Source organism: Anser cygnoides, chromosome 1, assembly GCF_040182565.1.
Source record: "Anser cygnoides isolate HZ-2024a breed goose chromosome 1, Taihu_goose_T2T_genome, whole genome shotgun sequence".
NCBI classification, from domain to species: Eukaryota; Metazoa; Chordata; class Aves; order Anseriformes; family Anatidae; genus Anser; species Anser cygnoides.
In genome coordinates, this window is record NC_089873.1 from 119543995 (window position 1) to 119568641 (window position 24647).

The window sequence follows — 24647 nt, forward strand, 5'->3', positions numbered from 1 at the left end:
GTACCAGCTGTACCTTTTATGTGTTGTGCTTGACTCCGACACTCTGAGCACCTGCTCACATCTGAAAAGAGCCTGATGACAAGGGGCCACCTGAAGTTCTCCTTCCCTCTGGGAAGAGCTTCTGTTGTTAAGCCCACCAGCACATAGGCTGCGATTGGTCTGCACTGAATTACGGGGTCTGCAAAGCTTTTGTACAAAAAAAGTGAGAGGATATACGAATGTAGTTGAAGAGGTGAGCAGGAGTGAAGTCATCTTGCTGGGTAGGTAGGTCTGTTTTGTGTAAACTTTTGTGTACACATACAGACCACGTTGAGCAGAACAAGGGTTTGTTGGCTGCTGTATATGATACGCCCTATGATTTAACACAGGTGCAGAGAAATACCACCTTGCACGAACTCACAAAAAATGACACAAGAGAAAGAATATGAAGAAAAGTTTATAGAAGAGATCCTCTTATCAAGGTTTCAGGACTATTGAAAGGCACATTTCACTGATGTTGAATGACAATTGAGTCCATGGACACATACAATGGTCACATTTCATGGCAAAAAGACCGCATAATGACGGTACGTTGTGAAACATATATTCTAGACTTCAGTTAACACTAAACTGATTATTTTAAGTGTGTCATGTACATAATAAGAGCGGAACAGGCAGATGCATCCAATTACTGTAATTTACAAGGCAGTAATTCAAGCCCCAAATATATTTCTCCTTATTGTAGGAAGGCAGTATGGAGTATGAGCAAAATGAGGGACAGCGAATTGACAGGGAGCCAGGAAACTGCTGATGTTCTGAAAATAACAGCCAGCATCTGCTGCAAGTCAGAGGGGCTTCAACTTTGCTAATTCACTTCTCTCCGCTTTAACAGTCAGTGGCCAGCCTGGGTCGAATGCACTTGGGCCAGGAAGCGACTGAGAGCTGCTCTGTGGAAGAACTGCAGCAGCGTGAGGCTCACTGCCCTACGCACCTTCTGCGACCATAAAGCATAGTTATTCGTTCAGCAGCAGGTGGAACAAAGTCCACCCGTGCTTCTCCTCTCACTGTTTAGCAATCTACTTCATGCTAATTATCTCCTTTCATCCTGCTCACAGTTAAGTTTCAATTGTGATGATTAATAATTAATCAAATGCCTTTGGAAATTAATTTAGCAATTCTATGTCTGATTGGCATGCTAATCTCTTGCGTGCAGCAGGGATGCTACAGAAGTAACCTCAAATATTCTGAGACACTAACTGAGGTGAATACATAAGAGTACTTATTAACTCGTGTGGCAAAAAATAGAGCAGCAAGTGGAAATGAATGCATGATCCAAAACCTCTTTGATTTTTGGAAAAGGTCCAATCTGCATTTTGCCTTCCCTATGTTAGGAATATAACATTGATATTAACGGGTCCAATCAAAACAAATGGACAAGGAAAAGGCAAATTTAAAAAATACCCCCACAGTTGATTTAAGTTTGTTTTGCTGGTAGCAATTGCAGTAGATTTAATGCATTAATTATGACACTAAAAAGAAAATCACAAGGAGAATACCTTTTGCCCTTTCCAGCCCACTTCTCTCCAAAAATAACCCTCATCTGGTAAATGGGATGAAGAGTGAGTACGCAGCTTCAACTGGCCATTTAGTCCACACTAATTTCGAATTAATAGTCCCTTTTTATAGGCAAACAGCCCTGCAGCAGCCACAGAGGTGAAAAAAACAGTATTCCCAAGCAGACAGAGCAGTCCCGGCGCAGACGGCAGGTTCCTCTCCCAGAAGGTGGTGGTAAATGGTCGGGATGGGACATCCTGGAGGAGAGAGGAATTTGTATGACCACAGACTCTCCCTCACTGTGTGAGGGGATGCAGTAAATGTCTCCCACTAGGCTGGGGAGATCACAAGATTTTCCTGAGGGCCACATAAGGTGGGGGAAGGTGGGTCATGGTCGTGAAACACGTGTTTTATGTTGGCCCGTAACGCCACAGGACAGTCAATGTGGAGCTACCTATGGGTCTTAGTCATCCACCCCTTAACCAGAGGTAACAATATACCTTGGACAAGTTGAAAAAATGAATACTGTCAGCACAAGAGGTAATTAAAATCTTGTAGAGGGACAGGTCCCACAGGAACCACCATCACAGGGACCGCAGCCCAACCAGGGGGTTCACTCTTCTGGTGACAACGAGAAAGTCACTCACCTTTGACTCTGGTTCTGGCATCCAAATTTCATTTTCAGGGATCTTCCCCATACGGTGTAAAATCTAGAATTAAAAACGTTGGTACCACATGTGAAAAACCACACCAACTACTTTCTGTTTTGGAAAAAGACAGCAAGTCAGAGCAAGCTGACACTGAGAAAAAGCATAACTATGACTAGCTGAAAGTGCATTGAACCAGAAAACATACAGTGATTTGTCTGCTTATATCAGCAAAGAGAGAAGGAGGGAGTTTTGATAGTTTGCCTAAAAATATGGTAGCTGGTGATCAAATGGCTATGTGTGTGCCTAACCACTGTTTTAAGAACACAAGGACAGTTTCACAGACTCTTTCACCCTGTGTGTAAAAGGCAGGCCTACACACAGAAATCCAAAGGAACTACAGCTTTTCCAGATGTTTATTTTTCTTCCTGAGTACAAGTAAAAATGCTTTTTCACATGACATTTGAGAAATAGCATAGTGCCACATGCTCGGGACACAAAGCCTGTTGGGAACAACGCTTCCAAACTAGAAAGAGGAGATATTCAAGTCCTGGGCTTTCAAAGCATACTATTACGAAGTTCTCTCTTGGCTACAATCAGAACATACAAAGTTCATCAAGGTTTTTTTGACAATAGACTGGTTGTAAAAATCATGGAGGTTCTTGGGGGCAAATTAATGTCTCCAGAAGAGACAGCTAACTTTGTAACAGCTGCTCACAGGCACAGAGAAAAGAAATGAGAAATTAGGTTACTTGAAACAGAGCAAGCAATGAAGATTATAAGGTGAATTTGATACTCTGTCAAAGGGAAGCAAGGGGCTGATTTTCCATTATTTAACAACTCTGTGGCTCTGCCATACAGCAGTTTTAATTGTAATGTATACCCTTTAATGATGTTTTTTTCCCCTCCATCCAGACAGTTGTAAAGAGATTTTACTGTGACTGGGAACCCAGCCCAATGTGTGTCATTCTGAGATTTAGACATTATCAGAGCCACCCGTTATGGATTCATAAAGCCGAGCTCACTATACTCTCTGGTGAAAGGAGAAGCAGAAGGGACAGATCAAAAATCTGAATAATGCTCAGATTTCCAGATTGCTGCACAGGAAATAACCGCACACATTTGTAATGACTGATTTTTTATTTTTTTTTAATGTGATTAATGTGATAGAAATTGTGGTGGAATATCTAAGGGCTGCATCAGTTTGGAGGGTTTGTCCATCGGGACATGAGGTATATAGCTTGAGCTTTGTTTTAAGTCTCTAGTGCAGCAACATAGTGTGTGATGTTCAGTTTCTTGTGAGATTTTGGCTGCACTTTATTCAATAACAAACAAAGTAAAGTTTAAACAGTTTTTGAAGTTAAAAAAAGAAAGCCTTTGGCTCAATTTCCTTTCCAGGATTTTTCCTCACCACTTCTAGGAGCCCCAGCCCAATTACAGTGTGCGATACACCAAATGAGACCCTCCAAGCTGTACTTAATTCTTTTTAGCCTTTTAAAAGAGATGATCCATGCCAACAGTCTGTACCTCTCTGGCTGCTCTCTCTCCTGCCTGTACGGCCCCCTCCATGTACCCGCTCCATTGGGTAGCCGTCTCCGTGCCAGCAAAGTAGATTCTGTCAACTGGCTGGCGAATGATCCTTCAAAACAAATGGAGAATGTCAGATGACAAGTAATAAGAAGGCGATGATCCTTCTTAAAGCAATTCACTGGCTTTGATGGAGCACTCAACTTGGTTTCTCCAGAATCCCTGCGGACCAGGGCTGGGGAGCACAGAGCAACAAGTTGTCCCTGCAAAACCACCCACCTGCCTCTGTACACAGACACAAGATCTGAGAAAGAAAATCCAAAGCGTAAATCAGCTTCTGTGCAAAATAATACGAGCCTTATTTTAGTGCTGGGATAAGGGATAATCTTAACGGCCTCCAGAAATGCAGTGCAGCTGATAGGTTTATGTGTTCTGCATGGCAGCTTTGTTGTTATCCTGCCATTACAATGGGATATGAATGATGTTTTTCTCAGCGAGGGGTCACCAATACCAGCTTCTCTTCAGGGTGGTGGACTTGCCTGGCTGCTTGCCAATAGAGGCTGGCAGATGAAGGCGTCTGCATTCAGGGATTTGCATCTGGCCCTGTAGGGTGGTATAAACCAGCCCCTCAGCTGGGCAAAGCTGCACAAGGATCCTGGTCAACTCAGCCATAGGGAGTGAGCTGCCTTTCCCAGGGAGGGACATGCTTGCTCTAACAGTTCCCATCCAACTGCAGGCCGGAGACCTCACCCATCACTACCCGAGCTTTCAGTTTAATTGATACAAAAAAGTCTGTGCATGGGATGACTGCTTCCCAACTCACATCTTGGCACAGAGGCAGGGTGTAGCTCCACGATGGACAGTCTGAGGAGAACATGCTAAAGAGCTCACGCTGTCATGTGCTACATGATTTGCTTGCTCTTTGGTTTTCGATACGTGATCTGTCTGGTTGTTCCCAATAGGTGCTGAACTGTGCTTTCCACAAGCTTTTCAGTGATACACCACATATTAATCGGTATTATTGAACACGCTCCTTTAGGAATACAGCAGTTCTGTGTGGGGAGGGCATGGGAGGCTTTGCTGGGCAGGAGGAGAGAATGAGTTTTCATGTAAGGGTTTTGTGTCTTCCCCTGGTTATGTGACTCAATAGGCTTTGCCAGAACCCAATGCTCCACCTACACAGTCAGTGGAGATTCCTCCTGTGTCCAAGATGCATGTCTTCAAGACCTCGGAAAGCATTAAAGGGTATAATGAAAACATGCAAATACTGCATAGTGGCAAATACTCTAAGTAGCCTGACTTGTGGGGAAAGGTTTTGTAGCTGTAGCAGGTCCCCTTGTGACTGTGCTTTGTTTTCTTGAATGTCACAAGAGAAACTGCTCTCATTAAAGTCGAAAGCAAGACTCTTATTAGCTGGGGTGTAGGGGAGCGGAAAGAGGGTTGGAGTTCCCCCAGAGGCCTACATATGTCCTAAGTTTGTTGCACAAAGTGCCTCATTGTAAATGAGCTAAGAAATGCAAACTAGAAAGCAAAGCGTTCTCTGTTTTACCTTCCGTACGAATACATTATGCCAGGTGGGAAGTAGGCTGTGTAACAACCCCCTGAATATTGTTCCATGGTCCAGTTCTTTTCTTCATAATGCACTGGCTGTAAGTATTAGCAAACATTAGAGAGTGAAACAGTGGCAAAGAAACTGGAAATAGAAGAAAGAAAAAAACAAATTTCCTTTGAAGACGGAAAAAACAGGTTAAGGGTACAATGTCATATCATCTGATTAATGCTATCCATTAACACCAAACAAACATTTGCACTTCTAGAGAAGCTCTATCCTCCCACAGAGAAATGCAGGACAAATTAAACCATGCACTGCCTTTTCTTTTCTTGCAAAGAGTGAGACTCCCAGGTCTTCTCTTCCTGTACTAGATGCTGCTGCCCTCACCTCTGGTGTACAGGTTCTATGGCACAACATACAATTTTATGTCCCAGGCAATTTGGCTTCATCCTCCAGAACAAAGTAGCAATGTTACCATACAACAAAGGTGAAAACAAATATTCATGTCTTACATGTAAAGCCTCTTCCATCTCCATTGCCTTGGCATATGCCTCGCAGATTTTCTTCTTCCTATATGAGAACAAAAATATTCAGGAAAAAAAAAGAAAAAAACAACATATTGCAACACATAGGAAAGAAAGTTGTTCTTTTTGCTTTGCTTTTAAGTCTGATTTCCAGTTCTTATCTTAGTGTGCATATTCAAATGCTGAAGCATAACTGTGATATACAGAATGGACCCTGGAATGGGAAATGAAGGCCAATTTTGGCAATGAGCTCTAAAAAAATAAATCTCTGCGCAGTTATTTTAGGATGCAGAGCCAATTCATTCTCCTGTTCACTGATGTAAGACCAGAAGAGAAATAATATAAATCAATGAAATCCTTACAGATTTACTATACCTGAGAACAAAATATGAGCCGGAGAATGCTACTCACATTCCTAAGCAGAACTCCTCTTTCACTTGCATGTATACTAAAATCACATTTAGAAAGTACTGTTTGTTCATGCCACAGACTAACAGAGGAACAACACTGTTGTATGCATGGAGGTTTAACAATTTTGTTGCCCAGTCCGAATGTGAAGGAAACCCAAAACTATGGTTGTCAGTGCTCCATCTCTCCCTGGGACGAAGCATCATTCAGTGGGGTGCAGCCTGGCAACGTCTTGAGGAAAGTCTTATCAATGCACATGCAGAGCTGATCAATCATAAAACGGAAGAGCAGTCAGGACTTTGAAACTCAGAAATAACCATAACTGCATGGATATCGGTGTTAGTGTCTTGGCCTGTTTATGCTAAAAGCTAAATTTTCACCCCGATTTCCAGCACTTGTAGTTGCACTGAGTATGTGCGTATTTACATACACACACACACACAAACCCACATACACGCCTGTGGGGAAGCATTCCAGACAACCGATTTGTATCCAAAATATTTACAATTTCTGACCTCTTACCTCTCTTCCTTAGTGAGACTGGCCAGTTTAACAGCCTTTCTGGTAAGGATGAAACTGAAAAGAAAAATATGGCATATAAATATCACACAGTGTTAACACTCCAGCTGATTTGCAACATCTTGCTTGAAATGACGCTAAAAAAGATGGACAAAGCATTTTAATGGCATGTAATGGGTCTGACAGTTTTTCATGATATCTAATCCCTAAATAACTATAGGACGGACAGGTGTAAGGCCCCTGTGGGATACCCTGCATTCAACAAACTAGCCTGCACCGACTCCCTTCTTACACCTAGTTCTTATCCAAAAAGGCTGAGACCCTGAGTTTTCTTGCGCTTTTGACGTCTCACAGGCAGCTGGCCATACCACTGCCCATGCTACTTGGTGTTAATACGTGCTGGTAGCCTGCTGCTCTGACAAACACTGCACAACACCATGGACCAGTCCTGTAAGAACTGTGCTTGATTTTTCCTCAGCATGAAAGAAGCAAATCTGGTGATTAGTTGCTCTGACCTCAGTAGAGATACCCCAGGGATGAATTAGGTTCCTGCACTCTTTCAGAGTGAAGTTGCAAGGAGAAATCCACAAGGAGAAAGCAAGAAACGATTTGCCATTTGGAGGAGGTTTACCACTTGCAGGACGGAAGTTTTTAAGCCTTGAATATGCCCATAAGCATGTACAGTTTGGTAGAAGTAGCATGCTTTCCTTGCCAAATACTTCACAAATAGTTGCTTGACATTTATATTGGCCTTTTTTGGCAGGTTCCCCTCAGATTACATTGGAAACATTTGTAAAGATTGTTTGTTCATATTGGCTTAATTTCATTTTTAAAAGCCAATAAATGCTGCTACACATTTTCTCATCTGTTTGTCCAAAGTCCAGCTCCAATATTTGGTAATTTCTTCGGAATTCCGATTTCCTCACTGAACAGCTGCTGCCTAACGTAACCACAAGCTGATGTTCTTTGTCCCTCCTCAGCTAGATGGGGAGAGGATGCAAACGATGATGTCTTGGACAATTGCATTTTCATTTTGCTAAATACAAGGTCCTGACATAAGCAGAATACAGGCTCATAAGACTCTCATAAAACTAGGTAAGTAAAGGATTTATTTCTAAGTCTACTCAGCAGCAAAACACTGTCTGAATGCTTCAAACGAGCAAAGGTGAATCCAGCAACCCCTTCCCAATGATCACCTTTGTATCAGGCTATTTGTAGCATAAGTTTCACATAAAAGCTTATGTGGACTAGAGAGGCACAAGGGAGCTGTCAGAAGTACTCTCCACCCTCTACTAGGGCTGTGGGAGTGGGCACCACTGATAGGATCTGTCCATTTCCCCCTCTTCCTCCTCCTCCTCTCACTCCTTTATACAAAAAGAAATGCATATCTGTAAGTATGGGCTAGAAGCTCCTAACCCCATAATGGCAGGAAAAGATCCATCTGGTTTTGTGTCATCTATGGTTATTCCAATTGGGCATTCTTCATCCTCAATGAGGAGAGAAGCACTGCAACCTAAGGGGGAAAAAAAAAAAGCAAAATAATTGTCAGAGAGACCTGTTGATAATCACTACTACTGACAGCAGTGAACTGGGAAAACTATCAATAAAAGGAATTGCACAGTAATTCCTCGGTCACCAATAATAACTACAAGTCTGTAACAGTCTTTCCTCTCTTCCCTCTGACTCTGGGAAATTTTGTACATGGACTTATAAAAGTCGTATTTAAATTCCATTACTACTTAGTAAGGAATTTTTGTGGCTTGTTGCAAATCCCTGTGGCTTTCTATATTGGACTCAGTAAGCATTAAAAATAAATCGATCTAGCAAGAACTACGATGGTTCATTCCATAAGTAACTTTGGTTAGAACAACAAGAGCAGCAACAAAACCCGATGTAATTATATCTGGTCACTGTGGGCTCAAATATACACTCTGTATTGATTTTGTTGATGATACGACTGTCATGAACGGTGTCCAGTAACAGTAATGCAGCAGAAACATGGGCAATCTAATCTAGTATCACATCCCTGGCACCACCTACATGTTTCATATGGACACGCAAAAAATCCTGCACAGATAGCAATGTATAAACCTACCTACATTTCTTTCTAATCCCATTTGGTAGCTGTCTTATGCCCTGAAACATGCAAAATTATATTCTTTCGATTAAGAAATATTCTCATCCAGTGCAACTTTCGGTGGCATTATATAGGAAGTGGAAACTAACCTGTTCATGCAAATAGCTCTAGAAATGGTAACTGATCATTTTTTGATCATTCTTTAACAGTTAAAGCTGAGAAAAAATGTGATGTTGCAGTACCTGAAAAAATATCTTGAGCTAAACAAAAAGCTAACCTACTTTTCCCATTCCTCTGAGATACCAAGTCTGTAGAACAGAGGATTAAAAACAGGGTAAGGTCTCACTTACACCCAAAGCTCTCACTGTCGCCTGCTGTAAATTCCCTCTGGCTGCCCTAACTCTGTCTCTGCAGGGAGAAGGAGGGACTTGCTGCTGCATGGCTGTTGTTTCTGTGCATTGCAGGTGGCCTCACAGCTTTCAGCAATACTTCCCAGGGAAACCTGGCTTCTTCTATCAGTCATCAGCTGGCAGCTCTGAGACTTGGGATCCTGCTGGGGTTTGAACTCTGCTTTGGGAAAAGGTGTATACTTAAGCTTGGACAAAGAGCTCTCCTTCTCAGGGAGAGTTACCTTTTGCTTTTCTATTTCTGTTTAGTTTTGGGTGTTTTGCACATTTAATGCTCCCCTCCCCCCCCCAGATTTATTTCCTGATAGACAGCAGAGCTTCAAAATTAGCATAGCACTGGGTTCCCAAGTCCTTCGCTTCCCCCACATACCTTTCTTCTCCCAGAAGGCTTCCTTGTAGTACACCATGCATTTTATGACAGACCCCATAGGCAAACGCTGAATTAACTGGTTTCTCTTCGGTGGCAGTTCTGGGTTGTAATGGATCTTTGTTGTCAGGATAGGAGGGATAGCACTGATCACATACTTGCCCTGAAAAGTAAACCACAGTCAGCAGAGACAAGGCACTGCCTCACACTTAGGTTGCCCTGCAGGACACATTTGAAAGATGCTCTTATCCGTCATTAACAACTTTCTCACCCCTGACTTTCCTACTTGGCTTTCCCACACAGATATTTCCAGCTGGCCAGAAGAATTTCTGCCATTTCAGAAAAAGAAGAAAGGGAAAATATATTATTTTGCGATTATGTGATTCCTGATAGCTTTCTGGACGCTACAGGACTAGAGATGAAACTTGGCTGGAGACAGGTCAGGGAGTGGGACAAGAAAGATCTTACAGCACAGGTAGAAGTGTCTTTTACTATTCCCAAGAAAATATGACCTTTTTTTTTTATTATTATTAAAAAAAAAATATCACTTCAATGCATGTTCCCAATATTCTACTTCCAGACAGGCAACACTGATTTCAGCTTTCCTGAACACGCTCCATTCCTCCCACAGGTCTGTCTCTGACTGGAGTGACGAAGGATGCTCTGCTTCAGGGTTCAGGCTGACACTGAATCACTGCACTCACTGCTGCTCCAAGGAGTGCTGATGCTGGAAGGGCCACTGAGTGCAGGAAGCCCATCTGCTCCGACTGGGCTCAGCCGGCACAGAGGAAGAAGCCTGTGGTTTGACTCCGCGGTTAATAATCCCTGGGGGAGGGAGAGAGCCCCTCCTCAGGACATCCTCAGACCGGTTCCTCTGCCAAACAGCCCCTTCCCTTTCTGCTAACTTTCTTTAAATATCCTCTGAACACTGCAGCTGGTGAGACAAGGATCTTGCAGGCGGTGACTGAGCCCCGCAAACCCTCCTCGCCCCCACAGCAGGCTTAGCTCTGCGTTCAGAAGGGAGCTGCTGTCACTGCATGGGATGGGGCTGAGCCCTGGCCTTTCCTAACTTGTGACAAGCTGACCTCACAAATCTTACTAACTGGGTTCGAAATGTTGCCCCCCCCCCCTTTTTTTTTTCCCCTGCAAACCACAAACTTTGATACAAACAGGAACCTTATTTTTCTTTATCTGAAATGGTCTCAATGAGGAACTAAAATGTAAAACTACATAATCACAGAAAAAGGTCAGATAGACAAAGCAGACTAATGACCAATTAGCAGAACACCAAGATGTGACCCAGCCATAAATAAATCTGCAAAGCAGGTTTCACAGACTGTCCGGACAGTCTGAGAAATAGACACACACAAATAGGTACTTCCTGATTACATCTGGCTAAGAGCTACAGCAGATGTATTCACCCACTAAATGCATACTCTACTTTTATTTTAATCAAATTACCTCATATATTTCATGGTTTAGAGTCTCCACAATGACATTATCACCTGTCTGATCAATACGGACCACAGGTCTCTCCAGTTTAACTTTGCCTTCAAGGCGATCCTTTATTTTCTCCGATATCTGACCAGAACCCCCAATAAACTTCCTCTCCTAAAAAACAAACAGAAAAAAAATAAACAAAAATTCACAAGTATTAATCGCAATGACATTGAACATGACTCCTGCTCATAATCAAGAAACTCCAGGACAAATCTGCAAGTCCTAAGGATGCATAAAGTAGCCCAGACTTTCAGAAGAGCTAAGACAGAAGCCTGAACCTCAATGGAGATTGATAGCTGAGACATTTTTACAATGGCTTTCTCAATTAGCTGGCTTAAAGGCTCATGAAGCCTGCAGAATAAAGAAGTATAATGCAGGTATTTTAGCTAGAATAAACAAATCACCTCATTAAAAAGAAGTTTTTAATATTTTACCCATCGCTGTGCTATCAAAACCCTCATGTGTGACAAAGATACCAGCCTGCATCTCTACAGCTAAAGCCTTCTCAAGCTCGTAAGTAAGACAGGTCTTTAACCGAGTCTGGCCTTGAGTGCAGCAGGCAATGAGCTTTATCTGTCCCTGGGATGACACAGAGACAGTGTCGTCTGGGAAAAGCACAATTTGTGACACATATTTTTTGCGATGTCTGTGCAGAGGCCCATTGGTAGCACTAGCCCTCTTTTATCCGCCAGCCGCCGTTGCTCTATCAAGCAGCTCACTTTACATAGAAGATGCTGGTACTGGCAGGGAGGAAAGGAGCCACAAATTCTTGTGCTGAAAGACTGAAATGACTGCCTGAAGAAGTTTTTTAAGACTCGTCATGGCTGCTAAGTCAGAAATACTTTTGCTCGGCTGATTTTGATCTGGGAGAGGGAAGGAAGGCAGCAACCAAGGCAGCCTGACACATCCAGGCACAAAGAAAAGGAAGTGCCCTTCTCAGCCTAGCTTTCTCCTCTCCACGTCTTGTCTAGCTAAGGGTATTCGTTTTATTTTTAATCCTTACCACAACATCTAGCAGCTGCTGACATGGGACAGCAACTGTGGCTGAGAGGCCCCTAAGGAGGAAGGCTCTTGGGTTTTACTCCTACCTGAGGGCAGCACTAGCTCTGCTTCCAGCCTTCCTGACACATGGTTGTCTATTCCTACCCCAATATACAAGTATTGATAGCCCCCCTCTTCCCTGTTCTGAATTTTCCTCCAGAACAATAAGATGAAAAATGAGGCTCTGCAGGCAACCAGCTGTCTGCCACGACCAAGGTGAGGAACAGACTCAAGTAACTCAAAAAACGTGCTGCCATGTGAGCTGTCTCAAGAAGGAAGGGCCTTTTGCTTCCTACTTCCAACCCTTGGCATTAGAGACTTTCACAAAAAAACGAATAAATCGGTATTTCAGTCTGAAGCACAATTGCTTTGAACTGTTGAAAACATTCAGATGTGGTAAGTATCCCATAGAAAACAAATTGGCACACAAAGGTGGGGGGGGGAACAAATCTGCAACAAAAGAACTGTGCTGAAGTGAACACAGGACAGAAAAATTAATTAAATTGTCCCAATTTATCCCACAGCCTAGCTAATGAAATTCCTCATTACACAGAGTTAGCTGAGAGGGCCGTTCAGCCCCATGAGAACATAACTGTCTTTGGTGCCCCATAAACTTGGTGTTTTGTTCTCCTTTCATTAATTACAGGAGTTTGGCGGGTACAACACTCCACTTGCCCTTTATGGTTTCAAGAGGGGGAAAAATAGGAGACATTTTGTACCTGTCCCCCGTTGGTGACAGAGAATATCCTGGCTGTGCCCCCACACTGCCTCACGTACCACAGGAACCAGAGAGCAGAGACTTCATGCGGCTCAGACGTGACGTTGACATTCACAAAGAGGGTAGCAAATTCTTTACCGGCTCTGCATGAAACACAGGAGCAGAAACAGGTACTGAATAAATGCGACTTCCTGATTGCTTGCATTATTTTTTCTTTATTATTCTTGATAAGGGCTGCTACCCCACAGTCAGGGAAGCCAAAATGATTTATATTTGCCTCATTTGTTAGCCTGGAGTTTGATTGTTTCAATGGTTATATCAGCGCCTCCCTCCCTTCCTCCCAAAGCATTTACCCATGCAGTTCGAAATCCCACTGATTTTACCTTAGTTATTTCTTTAAATACTTTCCCAGTTGCCATTCTTTTCATCAAAACAAATATTTTTCTCAACAGGAGAATGCATTTGGTAACCTGTTAGCAAACCTCTTCTGCATTTCCCCTCCACGGGGAGCTCATCAGGCACATAATTTCCAAGGTCTGATTGGTCCTCAGGGACTCAGCTAGCCACACTGCTAAGACATTTCCCATCTCTGGTATAACAGTGCTTTTGTAAGACCAAAAATCAGACACCATAACTAACCCAGAAAAACCAAAATGTCAATTAATGCCACAAATATAGGGAGAGGACCAGTTGTCTTCTGAAGTAAATCCTCTGAACATAAACAGAGTTACACCAGCAGGAGATGAGGACATTGCTATCTATGAACATTTGTTTCATCTGTAGCTACATATTAGTAAAAGAATTGAGATTATTTTGCAAAGACGGCAAAAGGTCTTTGATTCAGATGAAGCTTCATAAAACCACATGGATTTATAACCATCTCCTAAAGGAAGCAATTTTGCAAGTTGTCCAGGCTAAAATATATAACTTTTAAACTTTTATAACCTAATTTCCCTAGGCATGAAGTCCAGTCACCTCTATTTCATTAGTAAGAATATGAAAACATCATGCACACAACAGACCTCTGTAACAGTCCTGAAAGCACTGAGATGCCAAACTGCTGTAGCTTGAGAAATATGGAGAGTCTCCAGGATTAGTAGAGGCTGATCTGTGGCATGTGACAAATTACTCTCACATTGCAATCTTGACCCAAGTCATACAGAAAATGTTGTAAAAAAGCTTTTCCATTTAGGGTGGTACTGTTTTTAACTATGTTTAGAAAAATCTGGTTTGGCTTGAAGATTTAAAATGGCTTTTTGAACGTGTTTCGGCTGAGTGTGTCCATTAAAATTGGAGTGCCACAAAGCCACCAGCAGTAGAAGCAGTCTTGCAGATAAACATGTTCCTGCAGAGATCACTATAAACCTGGTTTTGCTTATACTTCACTGACTTCCTGACTAAGAGGAGCAGTAAAAACTAGAAAAGGAAGAGCCAGTGCACTTGGAACAGAAAGGGTAGCTCAAAGTGACTGAGTTTGCAGAGAAATGGCTCATGAAATTTATTGTAAAGAAAACTGCAGTGCATCAGAGAGCAAGAGAAAGTCCAAACTGCTGTATATTGTGTCACATGGAGTCGGAGTAAGATTTAACCTAGCAAAATCCTTTCAAATGGAAAGGTTTGTTTAGGAAGCTGCAAGCACAGTGCTAAACCACAGTCAGCATGAAAAGGCAAACAGAGCACAGCCAAACAAATAAGATGCTGAATGCAAGGGAGGAGAGAAGTACAAAGAAGCACAGGGGCCAGCACAGCAAGCAGGGATACAGGTGTTAGCATGAGCATGCTTCTCTTTGCCTAATAAATAGAATTTATTGAAAAAGGAAATGAAGAAAAGAGTATTTCCAGCTGTTGTTGCCCCATACTGAACATTGTTCCTTTTTCTATTCATATAGTGGGCTCCTTCATAGACATATAAAATACACTGCACATTTTTTAAGCAATATATCACCTTGGGCCCTGATGCTGAAAACTAGGGGAGACATTTTGTTGGACCTGCTGCTCACAGATGAGGAAGACCTGTTGGATAATGCAAAGGTGAAGGGCACCCTTGGCTGCAGTGAGCATGAAACTGTGGAGTCTAAGATCCTGAGAGGAGTAAGACAAACAGCAGAGTTACAACCCTGAACTTTGGAAGAGTGGATTTTAGCTTCCTCAAGGACCCGCTTGGCAGAATCCCATGGGAAACTACCCTGTAGGGCAAAGGGGCCCAGCAGAGCTGGCTAGCACTCAAGGACAGCCTCCTGGGAGCAGAAGGATGGTGCTCTGCAATGAGCAAGCCTGGCAAAAGGCCAGCAGGGATGAAGACAAAGCTCCTAGCCAAACCCAGGCACAAACCAGAAAGGGAGGTGAAGGGCAACAAGAAGGCCTTCTTTCTCTCCAAGGATTAAAGCAGACACACACTATAATTATGTAGGAGATGACATGGCCAAGAGTCAGAGGACATCATTTGTGCTGATTTTTTTTTGTGCTGTTTCCTCCTGCAGAGGAGGAAAGGCATCTTCTCACCTGAATTAAGTGGAAATACGGTGAGAAGAGCACACTCTGTCACTCCTGTGTATGTGGGCCTGCAGAGGCAAAGCTCAGGTCTCTCCAGCATCTTTAATCACATCTGCCAGCCCACACAAGCACTGTGTCCTACCCTGTCATCCACATGCCCTCACCCAGCGCCTAACAACAGTCCCTCACAAAGATCAATCTCATCTCAAACATCTCCTGCTCTCTCATTGCCTTTGTATATCTGCTGTCTCTCATCCTAAACCTAAGCACTTTGGGTGAGATGCCATACATTTCTCTCGTGCTTGTACAGCATCTTACTCTGTGGGTATGTGGTCTGTGAAGGGGGCCCAAAGGCACTAAAACAACTGATGATAATAAAACTTAGCCAGCTCAAGTCACTGATAACTACTTCTTCATGCTATGTGGATGGCACACCCTTAAGTACTCAAAAATGCTTCAGACGACTTAGCTACTGGAAGAAATAGCTACTGGATTATGCCACTGTGATCTGTACGTATGCTCAAAGTAGATGTTCATACCCTAATCTTTTCTGCTAGCCCCCGCACAGCTGAAACACTAACTGCACTGAAGACCACAGGAATTTTCCCACAAGACTTCATGTCACACAGTGACGCTTCTCAACCCCTCTATGAAGACTTTCTCCAAACATCTAGTAATTTATTTCCTCTTTGAGTCTGTCATAATTTTCCAGTTCCTTCTTTTTTGTCACACTAAGAAAAACTATTCTTTTTATTTCCTCCATAGCACTGAATAAAAAGGAACAATTACTTACCTTGCTTTACCTGGGATACAGTGTGTTAAAGCAGTGTGAACTGTAAATGCATTCAATGTACTGTCCACAGTACATTTATTTTTTCTACTCTGTCACTATCTGTCACATGTTACCATCATTGCCTTTGTTGATATGAACCACATTTCATCAACTTGAGACATTTCTAACTTCTCGGGCTCGTTTGGACTCCGCAAGGTTTTTGCTGTCCCTCCTTGCCATGGGTACTTGGCTCAACAGAGATCTGAGTATGCCCCATCTGAACTCAATTGGAACACGAGAAAGCTCTCCACAAGAAGGCTTCATGCAGCTGTACCACAGAATTTGCTTGGGACCCACTGTCATTCTGCATTTGGATTTCAGAATGTATGAAGAGTTACGTACTTGGTCCAGCAAGTCTTATTTATTAGCTCTTTCATGGTCATTTTGTCCCACTCTTCAGCATGTGGAGCATCCCATGGTGCTTCAAGAGGAATCTAGAGACAGAGGCAAATTATCCAATAAATTATTCAGCACTTTATCGTTGCCAGGTCCCAGCATGAATCCCCAGGGGCTACTTTTTGTACACAGAGAGATCTGAAGTTGTACTACTTGAATTTTTGAGGCATTTGCTATTTAAGAATTTTAGAAATAAAATTACTCCAAAGACAAATCAGAGCTCAGCTTAGCAAGCTACAAAGATGACCCATCCATCCTCTAAAAGGCTCGAGCAGGGGAAGGGGAAAAAATCCTTCTACAGCCTGCCAGAGAAGAAAAATATAACCAACACAGATTTACTTATGGTGACATGAGCTCTATAGGAAATAGGTGCAATTTACAGAACCTACCTCTTTTCCAAATTTGTCCATGGTCCTCCAGAAGTTATTGTAATCCAGATAAACGAAGGGATTCCATGTTGAAGGGCGGATACCCACGAAGCGGCGTGACTTTCCCTAAAACAACAACACAAGCAACTGAAACTACAGAGCATACCTGCATTAGTCAAGAACAGAGAATTCCCAAAGTCATCACACGTTCAAACTTCTGGCCCAAATGACCTAAATTCAAGCCTTTTTTTTTTTTTTTTCTTCCCTACATACACGTATAAGCAATGGAATGCAGGAATCTAAGTATGAAGGAAAAAAAAATGACAGTTCGTCTGACATTAACGCTGTTGGTTTTTCATTTGGGGTGGGAGAGTGCATTTGTTCTGAGCAGATTCTGTCAACTTCTGGGCTAAGGAGACTCAAGCAATGGCCAAGGTGATATTCCTTGTTCCTAAGTATTCTTTATTATATATGAATGAATGTAATGTTCACCTGCCTGCTCTAATGTGCATCCTAAAATTTGCATGGGTTTAAAATTGCATGCATTTTAGATTTTTAGACTATCTAGGTGCCCTTATGATATGTAGCACCTTTAAAAAAATATATACCTCTTTATTGTTCCAAGTGCCTTGAGAGAAAATTAGCCTGCAAAAAATTGTTTCGCCAAAAAGAAAGTTTTTGGCCGCAGAAAGAAAATTCTGCACAATTGTAAAAATAGTACCAATAATCACAGTGTGTATGACACATAGATGCAACAGGAATAGAGACTGTTTGCAGATAATCCTGTGATATAAAGATAAGTGAGACAATCTAACAGCAGCTGGTTCTTTCTGATAACTTTAATCTGAAAGAGGACTGGACGAGTGGGCAACATTTTCTCTTATTAAATTGCTTTGAACTTTCCACCGTGTAAGTCAATGGCAAATTTCTCATCAGACCTCTTACATGTTTGCTTTTCCAGGTGTGTCAAAAGTTTGCACGAGGCCATGTGCCAGGGTGCAGTGAACGAGCTGGACCATGGCAGGTAGGAGCTGTGGTGCTATGCCATGTGTAACACATTTTTTAGTGCAATGCATACACCATGTTGCACCCACGGGTAGGATTCACAGGCCAAGCGAGAGGCTGCAGTGCTGCAAGTGCATGAGGTGCAGACCCAGGGGCAGGGGGAAATGAAGCTGGAGCCGACAGTGCCATCCTCACACTCGGTGTGAGATGATTTATCAGTCTTCCCCACTGATAATTGTGTATGTGTGTACAGCTTGATAATTGATACAATGATAACTGTGTATGTGTATGTGTACAGCTTTCTGATATTCTTCAGAACATTTTTCTGCAAAGATGGTACGAAAATAAAAGATGCAAGGTGAAACTCAGACAGAATACTGAACTCCCCATCCTCACAGATGGCAGCACCAAACACGCTCTCCAGTGTGCTCTAGGCACAGCAACCTCTGGGCTGAGCAAAGCACAAGGCTGTGATCCCACATTCAGAGACAAGAGCTTAAAGGTTTGTTTTTAATTTTCAACAGATGTTGAATTTTCTGTTCAAGTCACCAGGAGGACTCTGGAAGTGGTTGGTTGCCTCTGGGTTTCTGGGTATATGTAAATTGGAGGAGGAGGTTGCTCCATCCTTCTCTAGGTGCACGTGTGCATGCAAAACACAGTCCTGCCATGGCAAGAACAGAGAAAATGCTCCTACAAACTACAAGCAAGGGAATCCTCTGCAGGATACTGCCTCTTCCTTTTCCTGGAGCAGCATTTCTCACTGCCATTTCTTCACTGTGCGTTCAGCCTTAGAAGAGCAGACCAAAAAATGCATGCAGAGTGATAAACTGCTTGCTTGCAGCTTTTACTGTCATAAACTGATGTTGTATCAAGCATGGTAATCTTCACGCAAAGCTGTAATGTATCATTAATATTTTTCTTCTTATTGCACAACATTTTGTTTTTCAAAAAGATCATCGCATACCACTCCTTCAGAGCTTATTTATTACTACCCTTCTTATTCTGGTCAGGGATGCAGGTGCCAACAATGTGTCTTCCTTTATGTGCTTTAAAACTAATAATCCTGCCCTTAAGCAGAGACGAGGTGCAGTACTGCCAGGCCACCTAACAACAGGTGAAGACGAGTTATTACTGAGGTCTTGTGACGGCGATATTGTAAGGGAAAAGATAAGCCCTCAGTTCAAGGCTGTTTTCTTCAGTTTAAAACACTTTTCTCTTTTCAGTAAGACCTCTGTCCATGCAGCTTGTTGAAAGGGTGACTGTGCTGGAACTGAGGGGTGTAACTTGAAAACACCTCTCCTGTCCTTGGGTTACTTAACTCAAAAAAAAAAAAAAATCAGCACTTATTTTAATAGAAAGTCAAACAAAGTAATTTCTTCTAAGGCTCCTCTCCTCCTCTTTTTTTTTTTTTCTTTTTCCCAGCCAAACCTACATCAGCCCAAAACATCAGCCCAAGAAAATATCTCTCAATAACTCTGTGATGGGGTTTGCGCCAAAACATTTTTCCAGCTCCCAGTGTTTACTCTACCATGTTAAACAGCTCCAGGTTCAGAAACTCCCAGAGTATCCTGATTGCGGCAGATTTTTCCCTGCTGAGGCAGGGAGAACCTGCCCACTGCCTGGCTGCCTCATGTCTTCCTCCAAATTTTCCAGCACTGTGCTAGCTTTAAATCAGCATGACCACAATCTGTTGAGAACTCATCAAGAAAACTTATGATAAAAAATACTCCCACTTCTTTGGTCAATGGCATAGCCCAGGAGGATCAATGGGAAAATGTATTTTAACCACTCAGAACTACCAGTTTCCTAATGGTGATGAATACAGTCTAAACCAGCATTACTTACTGCTCTTTTCTGCATGTAAAAACCATAACTTTAGTAAGATTCAAGACCAAGGGAAGGAAAACCTTGAAAAATACAATGCCAGCAGACCTGGAAGTGGCTAAGACAGAATTTATGTAGCCTGAAATAGTTCATAGGCACGGTATCTCCTTGTGCAGAGGTCTGGATCTGTAACAGGTTGGAGCGGATCAGACAAAAATCCCAATCTAAGAAATTCCAGCAGAGAAGTCCCCGTTGTCCACCAGACAGACAGACTGACTGCCTTAGTCATATCAGTTTTTCAGCCCTCTCTCTTGCACAAGTACTTCCACAGAAGGGACTAAATCCAGCCCAGCTGACATGGGGCTGGTAAATTATTCATTGGTTTTTAATATCGGCTCCCTACGAGGCAAAGGAGCTCTGGCTGCATGCTTCACAGAGAAGCTCACTGCAGGCAGGCAAGATCTTGCAATAGTCCATTTTTAAACGAGTTTATAATGTTCTGGGTGGATTATTTAACAACTACTGTTTTCTTAACTAAAAGGCAAATAACCTCCTGGCTTTGTTTGCAAGCTAACACAAGGCTGCTTGGCTGACCCACAGAGTTTATCTAATTTTTCTTCCATTTCCTGGCATGTTGAACGCTTTCCTGTGGACCTCAGATTTGCGTCCTGCTGCCTGCCCGGATTAGGTACACCACACCAATCCAAAGGAAATGATATGCCCAGGCATCATAGTTCAATGGCTAGAAAGAAGGCCACAGAAAGATGCCGTGCTCTGCAAGGTCCACCTCTCCGCCCAGGGCTAAGTTGCAGCTTGTAGTCATCACCACAGGAACACAGCCCAAGCTGTGACACCACGCCAAGAACAGACAATTTTTCCAGCTGGAGAAAAGCAAACGTGGCTCCTGCCCCCTGTGCTGAAACTATGAGTCAGGAGCACAGGAGCAGTTCTTGTGCCCCAAGAGCAGGACTGCTCTAGCCCTTGGGCCATGCACAACGTGCCCAGCTGGAGCAACAGCTCCTTACGGTGTGAGCCCTCTGGCACGCATCCCTCCCTGCTCAGTGCTTCCTAACCTTGCAAGCTTTGCAGTGCCAGGGACTGCCTGCAGTTCCTGTGTCTGAACTACACATTTACAGCGATCTGCACAGACTTATCTGCTGCACGCTAACCTCCTAACGTTAAGGCTAAAGGAAGGAAATAGAAGGCTAGATGGCAAATGTGAAGCACTATGTACGAAAATTCTTTTGTCTTGTGTTGCCTTGCTCTGAAAATGATAAGCAAACAAATAAGCAAAACCAGTTCTTATTTACTAGTGGTATGTACACTGGAGCTGAGTGCTGCAGCCAAGCACTAGAGGACTGCAGTTATTCGAGAAGTTTAATACTACACCAAGGCATGAATGCCTTTACTTTCTAATGTCTTCTGCTAAAGAGAAAGTGAAAACTGAGCACGGCGTGAGCTTCAAGGACCTCTGTAAAAATAAAAAGCTATCTGCCCCTCTGGAAAGGGACAACTGCTGCACATTTGCCTTTTCTTAGTCCAGAAATGCTGTTTATGATCTATGGGAGAGCAGCCGTGGAGCAATCAGGCTGGAAAGAAAGTCTGGGGCTCGCAAGAAAATCTACAGCTAGAAGTTACAGATTTACCGTGACAGGATACAAACAAGTTCCTGATTGATATCAAAGCAGTCTGTGTTTCCATGTTAACCAATGGGAGAGAATGAACAAACAGACAAAAAAAAGATAAACAATAATTACATATTTCAATCTTCAAATAAACTGTGACTACAGAAGAAACCTGCCCACACGAAGCAATACAATTTCTAACGCATGCCGCATGTGGGATTTTTCCACATACATATGGGAAAAATTCCTTTCAGAGCAGAGCAGCTCATGAAATCCCCCGGGGGATTTCCACTTTCCCTTGGCTGCTTCCGCTTGTAGGATAAGGCTTCCCCACTTTCTTCTAACCCAGCCCGAGCTGTATCCTGAAAACCTGCAGAAAGAGCCAAACTGAGCCAGACCAGTGTGGTAAACAAGTGACCAAAAATCTCTTAATCTGGAGATGCTGGGGATTGCATACGATTGAATGAACGACTATCACAACAACATCTAAAGCCATGTTTAGCCATTCCTCAACACAACTCTCCCTCTCACATCCGGCAAAACTGCTGAGGAGTCACAGAGTTCAGAGATATGCCCCTGGGATGAGACCTTCCTGTCTGCCCCTGGCTCCACAGTGCCGGACAGCCCCTAAGGGGCAGAAACAGCGAATGAGACACGAGAGGAGAAGTTTTCAGTCACACTCTTCAAACTTGAAAGGCAGCAGCTGGCCCACAGCCAACGGTGTCCAAGAAGCTGAACACGTCCCTATTCTAGATTAATATTTAATTTCTGGAGTGACAGTCCTTTAATATCAAACAATTTCTTCTCTAACACATCTTTTATCACCTAGAAAATACTACTTCTGGTTCCAAAGAGCCTCTACTGAATATGAGAGGTATACATATAGCCAGGAAAGCACATATCTCCACCTGGACACCGTCAAAGCATGACAACAGTATGTAGCAGGTAGGCAAAATGTACAAGTCCTAAGATCACTGAGCACTCATCAACCCAGCCAACAGCCTGGGCTGCACAGTTTGTTTTCAATAGGTTCCAAGAAGAAGTGGGATTTAAAAGAGGACTTAGCAACAGATCCTTAAAACAAAGGACAGGCTGACTACATGAATTCTCAAGAGTAAGGAGAAAAAGCAGTGAAAAACCTTAGGGAAAGAAAGGAAAACAAAAGGCCTGTAATCCATGGGAAAATAATGTGGGAGGAATGAAACCGACTGCAGTAAAAGCATAACTATTATTTATTCAGTGCTTAAGGGAGTCCCTTTGCTGATCCCCTGTTCCAACAACTATGCCTCCTTTGAGGATACTGGTTTGCTCAGCAAGACCACAACGCCAAATCTAGAATTGATCCACAGCCTGTGATCCAGCTGAACAGCTCGTAATTCTGCCTCTTGCTTAGGAACATGCTTCCACTTCAAAGAAAACTTACGAAATTACATGGTCATTAGCAAGGACATGCATAATGTAATAAGGGACAAAAAAAGCTGTAGCTTCACTGTCAAAATGGATTAAGGGCTCAAATTCATGTAACCCATTAGAGCCTTTTATTTAACACACAGAAGATAAGTGCCTTTTAAGAAGCTAACAGTTCCATGTTTGAGCTTAAATTAAATACAGTGGGCCAAACATACAGCTGGTAAAATCAGCCCAGCTCCCTTGCTGTAGAACCACACCAATTTTACACCAGGTGGTGCAGTTTATTTTTTGAGTATTGTGGAGAAGCTATGCAATTATTTAACATGTGACTATTTTACAAGCATGGTATGAATCTTCACAGTAAAGAGAAATTACTTAGAACCAGATCATAAAACCATCCAGCATGAGCACATTGTTCTACTTATAGTAAAAAAAAAGCAGAAAGATGATAAAAATTAAATCAGTTAAGGATCCACCACATAGCCTTGCCTCTATCACGCATGTCAACTCTTACTCATGTAGGCTTCAAGCCTTGTTCTGCTAATGTCTGGGAAGTACCCCAGCAAAAGAATATTAAAAAATAAATAAATGATGGAAATTAGTTTGTGAGTTATGGAGATGGACAATGAACCTTATGCCTATGAATCTTAGGCCTCTCTTTGTCCCTCTCCCTACCGCTCTCACTCTGTACTTATTTTGGCAGTAGGTCCTCAATAGGACCTGAGCAAAAAAATGGTGGGCTGAAGAACTAAGATAAGGGCCTGAAATCTGCTCTGAAGATAGGTTTCATGCCAGTTCACTTTAGCCACTTGCATGCTAGTTGTCTACTCAGAAGCAGCTGTCTGAGCTCTCTCTGCCCCACATCTCAGACACAAAGTTTATGGTGAGCCTTGGGAGGTGTCTGTTCCTTACCATTAGCTAGAGAATCTCAACAAGTCTCAAATCCAATTTCCAGCTTCTAGACATCCAATTTTTAGCAGGATGAATCCCACTGTAAGGGACTAGGATCTCATGTGAAGCTAGCTACATAAGTGGACCAAGTACTTTGTAATACTCCAGGATGGTCCCATAATACTGTTGTCTAATATTGTAATTTAATATTATCCAACAGAATTATATTTTTTCTGTATTTAAATTGGCCTTGTATTTCAGAACTAGAATTTTCTCATTTTTTAGGACTTTTCAAAAGAAAACAAGAATCATTGATCTAATTGCCAATAAATTATAACAGAGTAACAACACTTCAAACAGGTGCTTCCTGAATTCCCAAACGTGAGCTCTAAATGAAACCCCTTGAATGACTGCCAGCAGTTTCCAAAATTTAGTGTTATGTTTAGGTGTCTGAACATGAAAGATGTAACACTTACCCCCTTGTAATGGATGGCATAGCCATCTATATTCACTTTATAGGTCTCAATACCCAGCTCCTTTGCTAGACGGAGAATCCGATTTTGGGTAGGTCCCACATATGCTCCACCAACATCTACGTAATTAACTTGCTTATTCTGTCAAAAGAAATAACACAAGAATCAAAAACTCTGTGTGAAACTCCTCAATGTAAATACCTAGAATTAGGAAGAATTATTCCATGGTGAATGGCACTGCATCTAAGTGAACGGGAGACAAGGCACTCTGACTGGCTTAAATGTAGGCAGTGCAGAGCTCTGCAACAACAGACACACAAGAGATCACGGTGTCTTCACTCCACTGCACGTGGGTTTAACTCTTATTTAAATCTCACTATACTTACCAGTTTTGGCTTTGTAGTCACACAAAAGACATGCAAATATGAAGAAATATCCAACTAAATACCTTGGTTAAAAATCTAACACCACTTTCTCAGAACTCACGATACTTTTCTTGTCTTCACAAAA

At 42.5% G+C, this 24647-nt stretch overlaps 1 protein-coding gene across 1 annotated transcript in view; it reads right to left on the minus strand.

Moving 5' to 3' along the window:
* Positions 1-418: 418 nt before the first annotated feature.
* Positions 419-24647, minus strand: part of LOC106036047 (amine oxidase [flavin-containing] A-like) — a 37702-nt gene continuing 13473 nt past the window's right edge. Inside the window, exons 3-15 of the mRNA XM_013181224.3 lie at positions 24141-24278; positions 16931-17035; positions 16488-16579; positions 12822-12963; positions 11023-11172; positions 9565-9724; positions 8127-8223; positions 6714-6767; positions 5772-5829; positions 5257-5354; positions 3708-3819; positions 2181-2243; positions 419-1790 (exon numbers count right to left, since the gene is read on the minus strand). Coding sequence (XP_013036678.2) covers positions 1635-1790; positions 2181-2243; positions 3708-3819; positions 5257-5354; positions 5772-5829; positions 6714-6767; positions 8127-8223; positions 9565-9724; positions 11023-11172; positions 12822-12963; positions 16488-16579; positions 16931-17035; positions 24141-24278 — 1425 coding nt within the window. The 3' untranslated portion in view covers positions 419-1634. The remainder of the gene's footprint in view (positions 1791-2180; positions 2244-3707; positions 3820-5256; positions 5355-5771; positions 5830-6713; positions 6768-8126; positions 8224-9564; positions 9725-11022; positions 11173-12821; positions 12964-16487; positions 16580-16930; positions 17036-24140; positions 24279-24647) is intronic.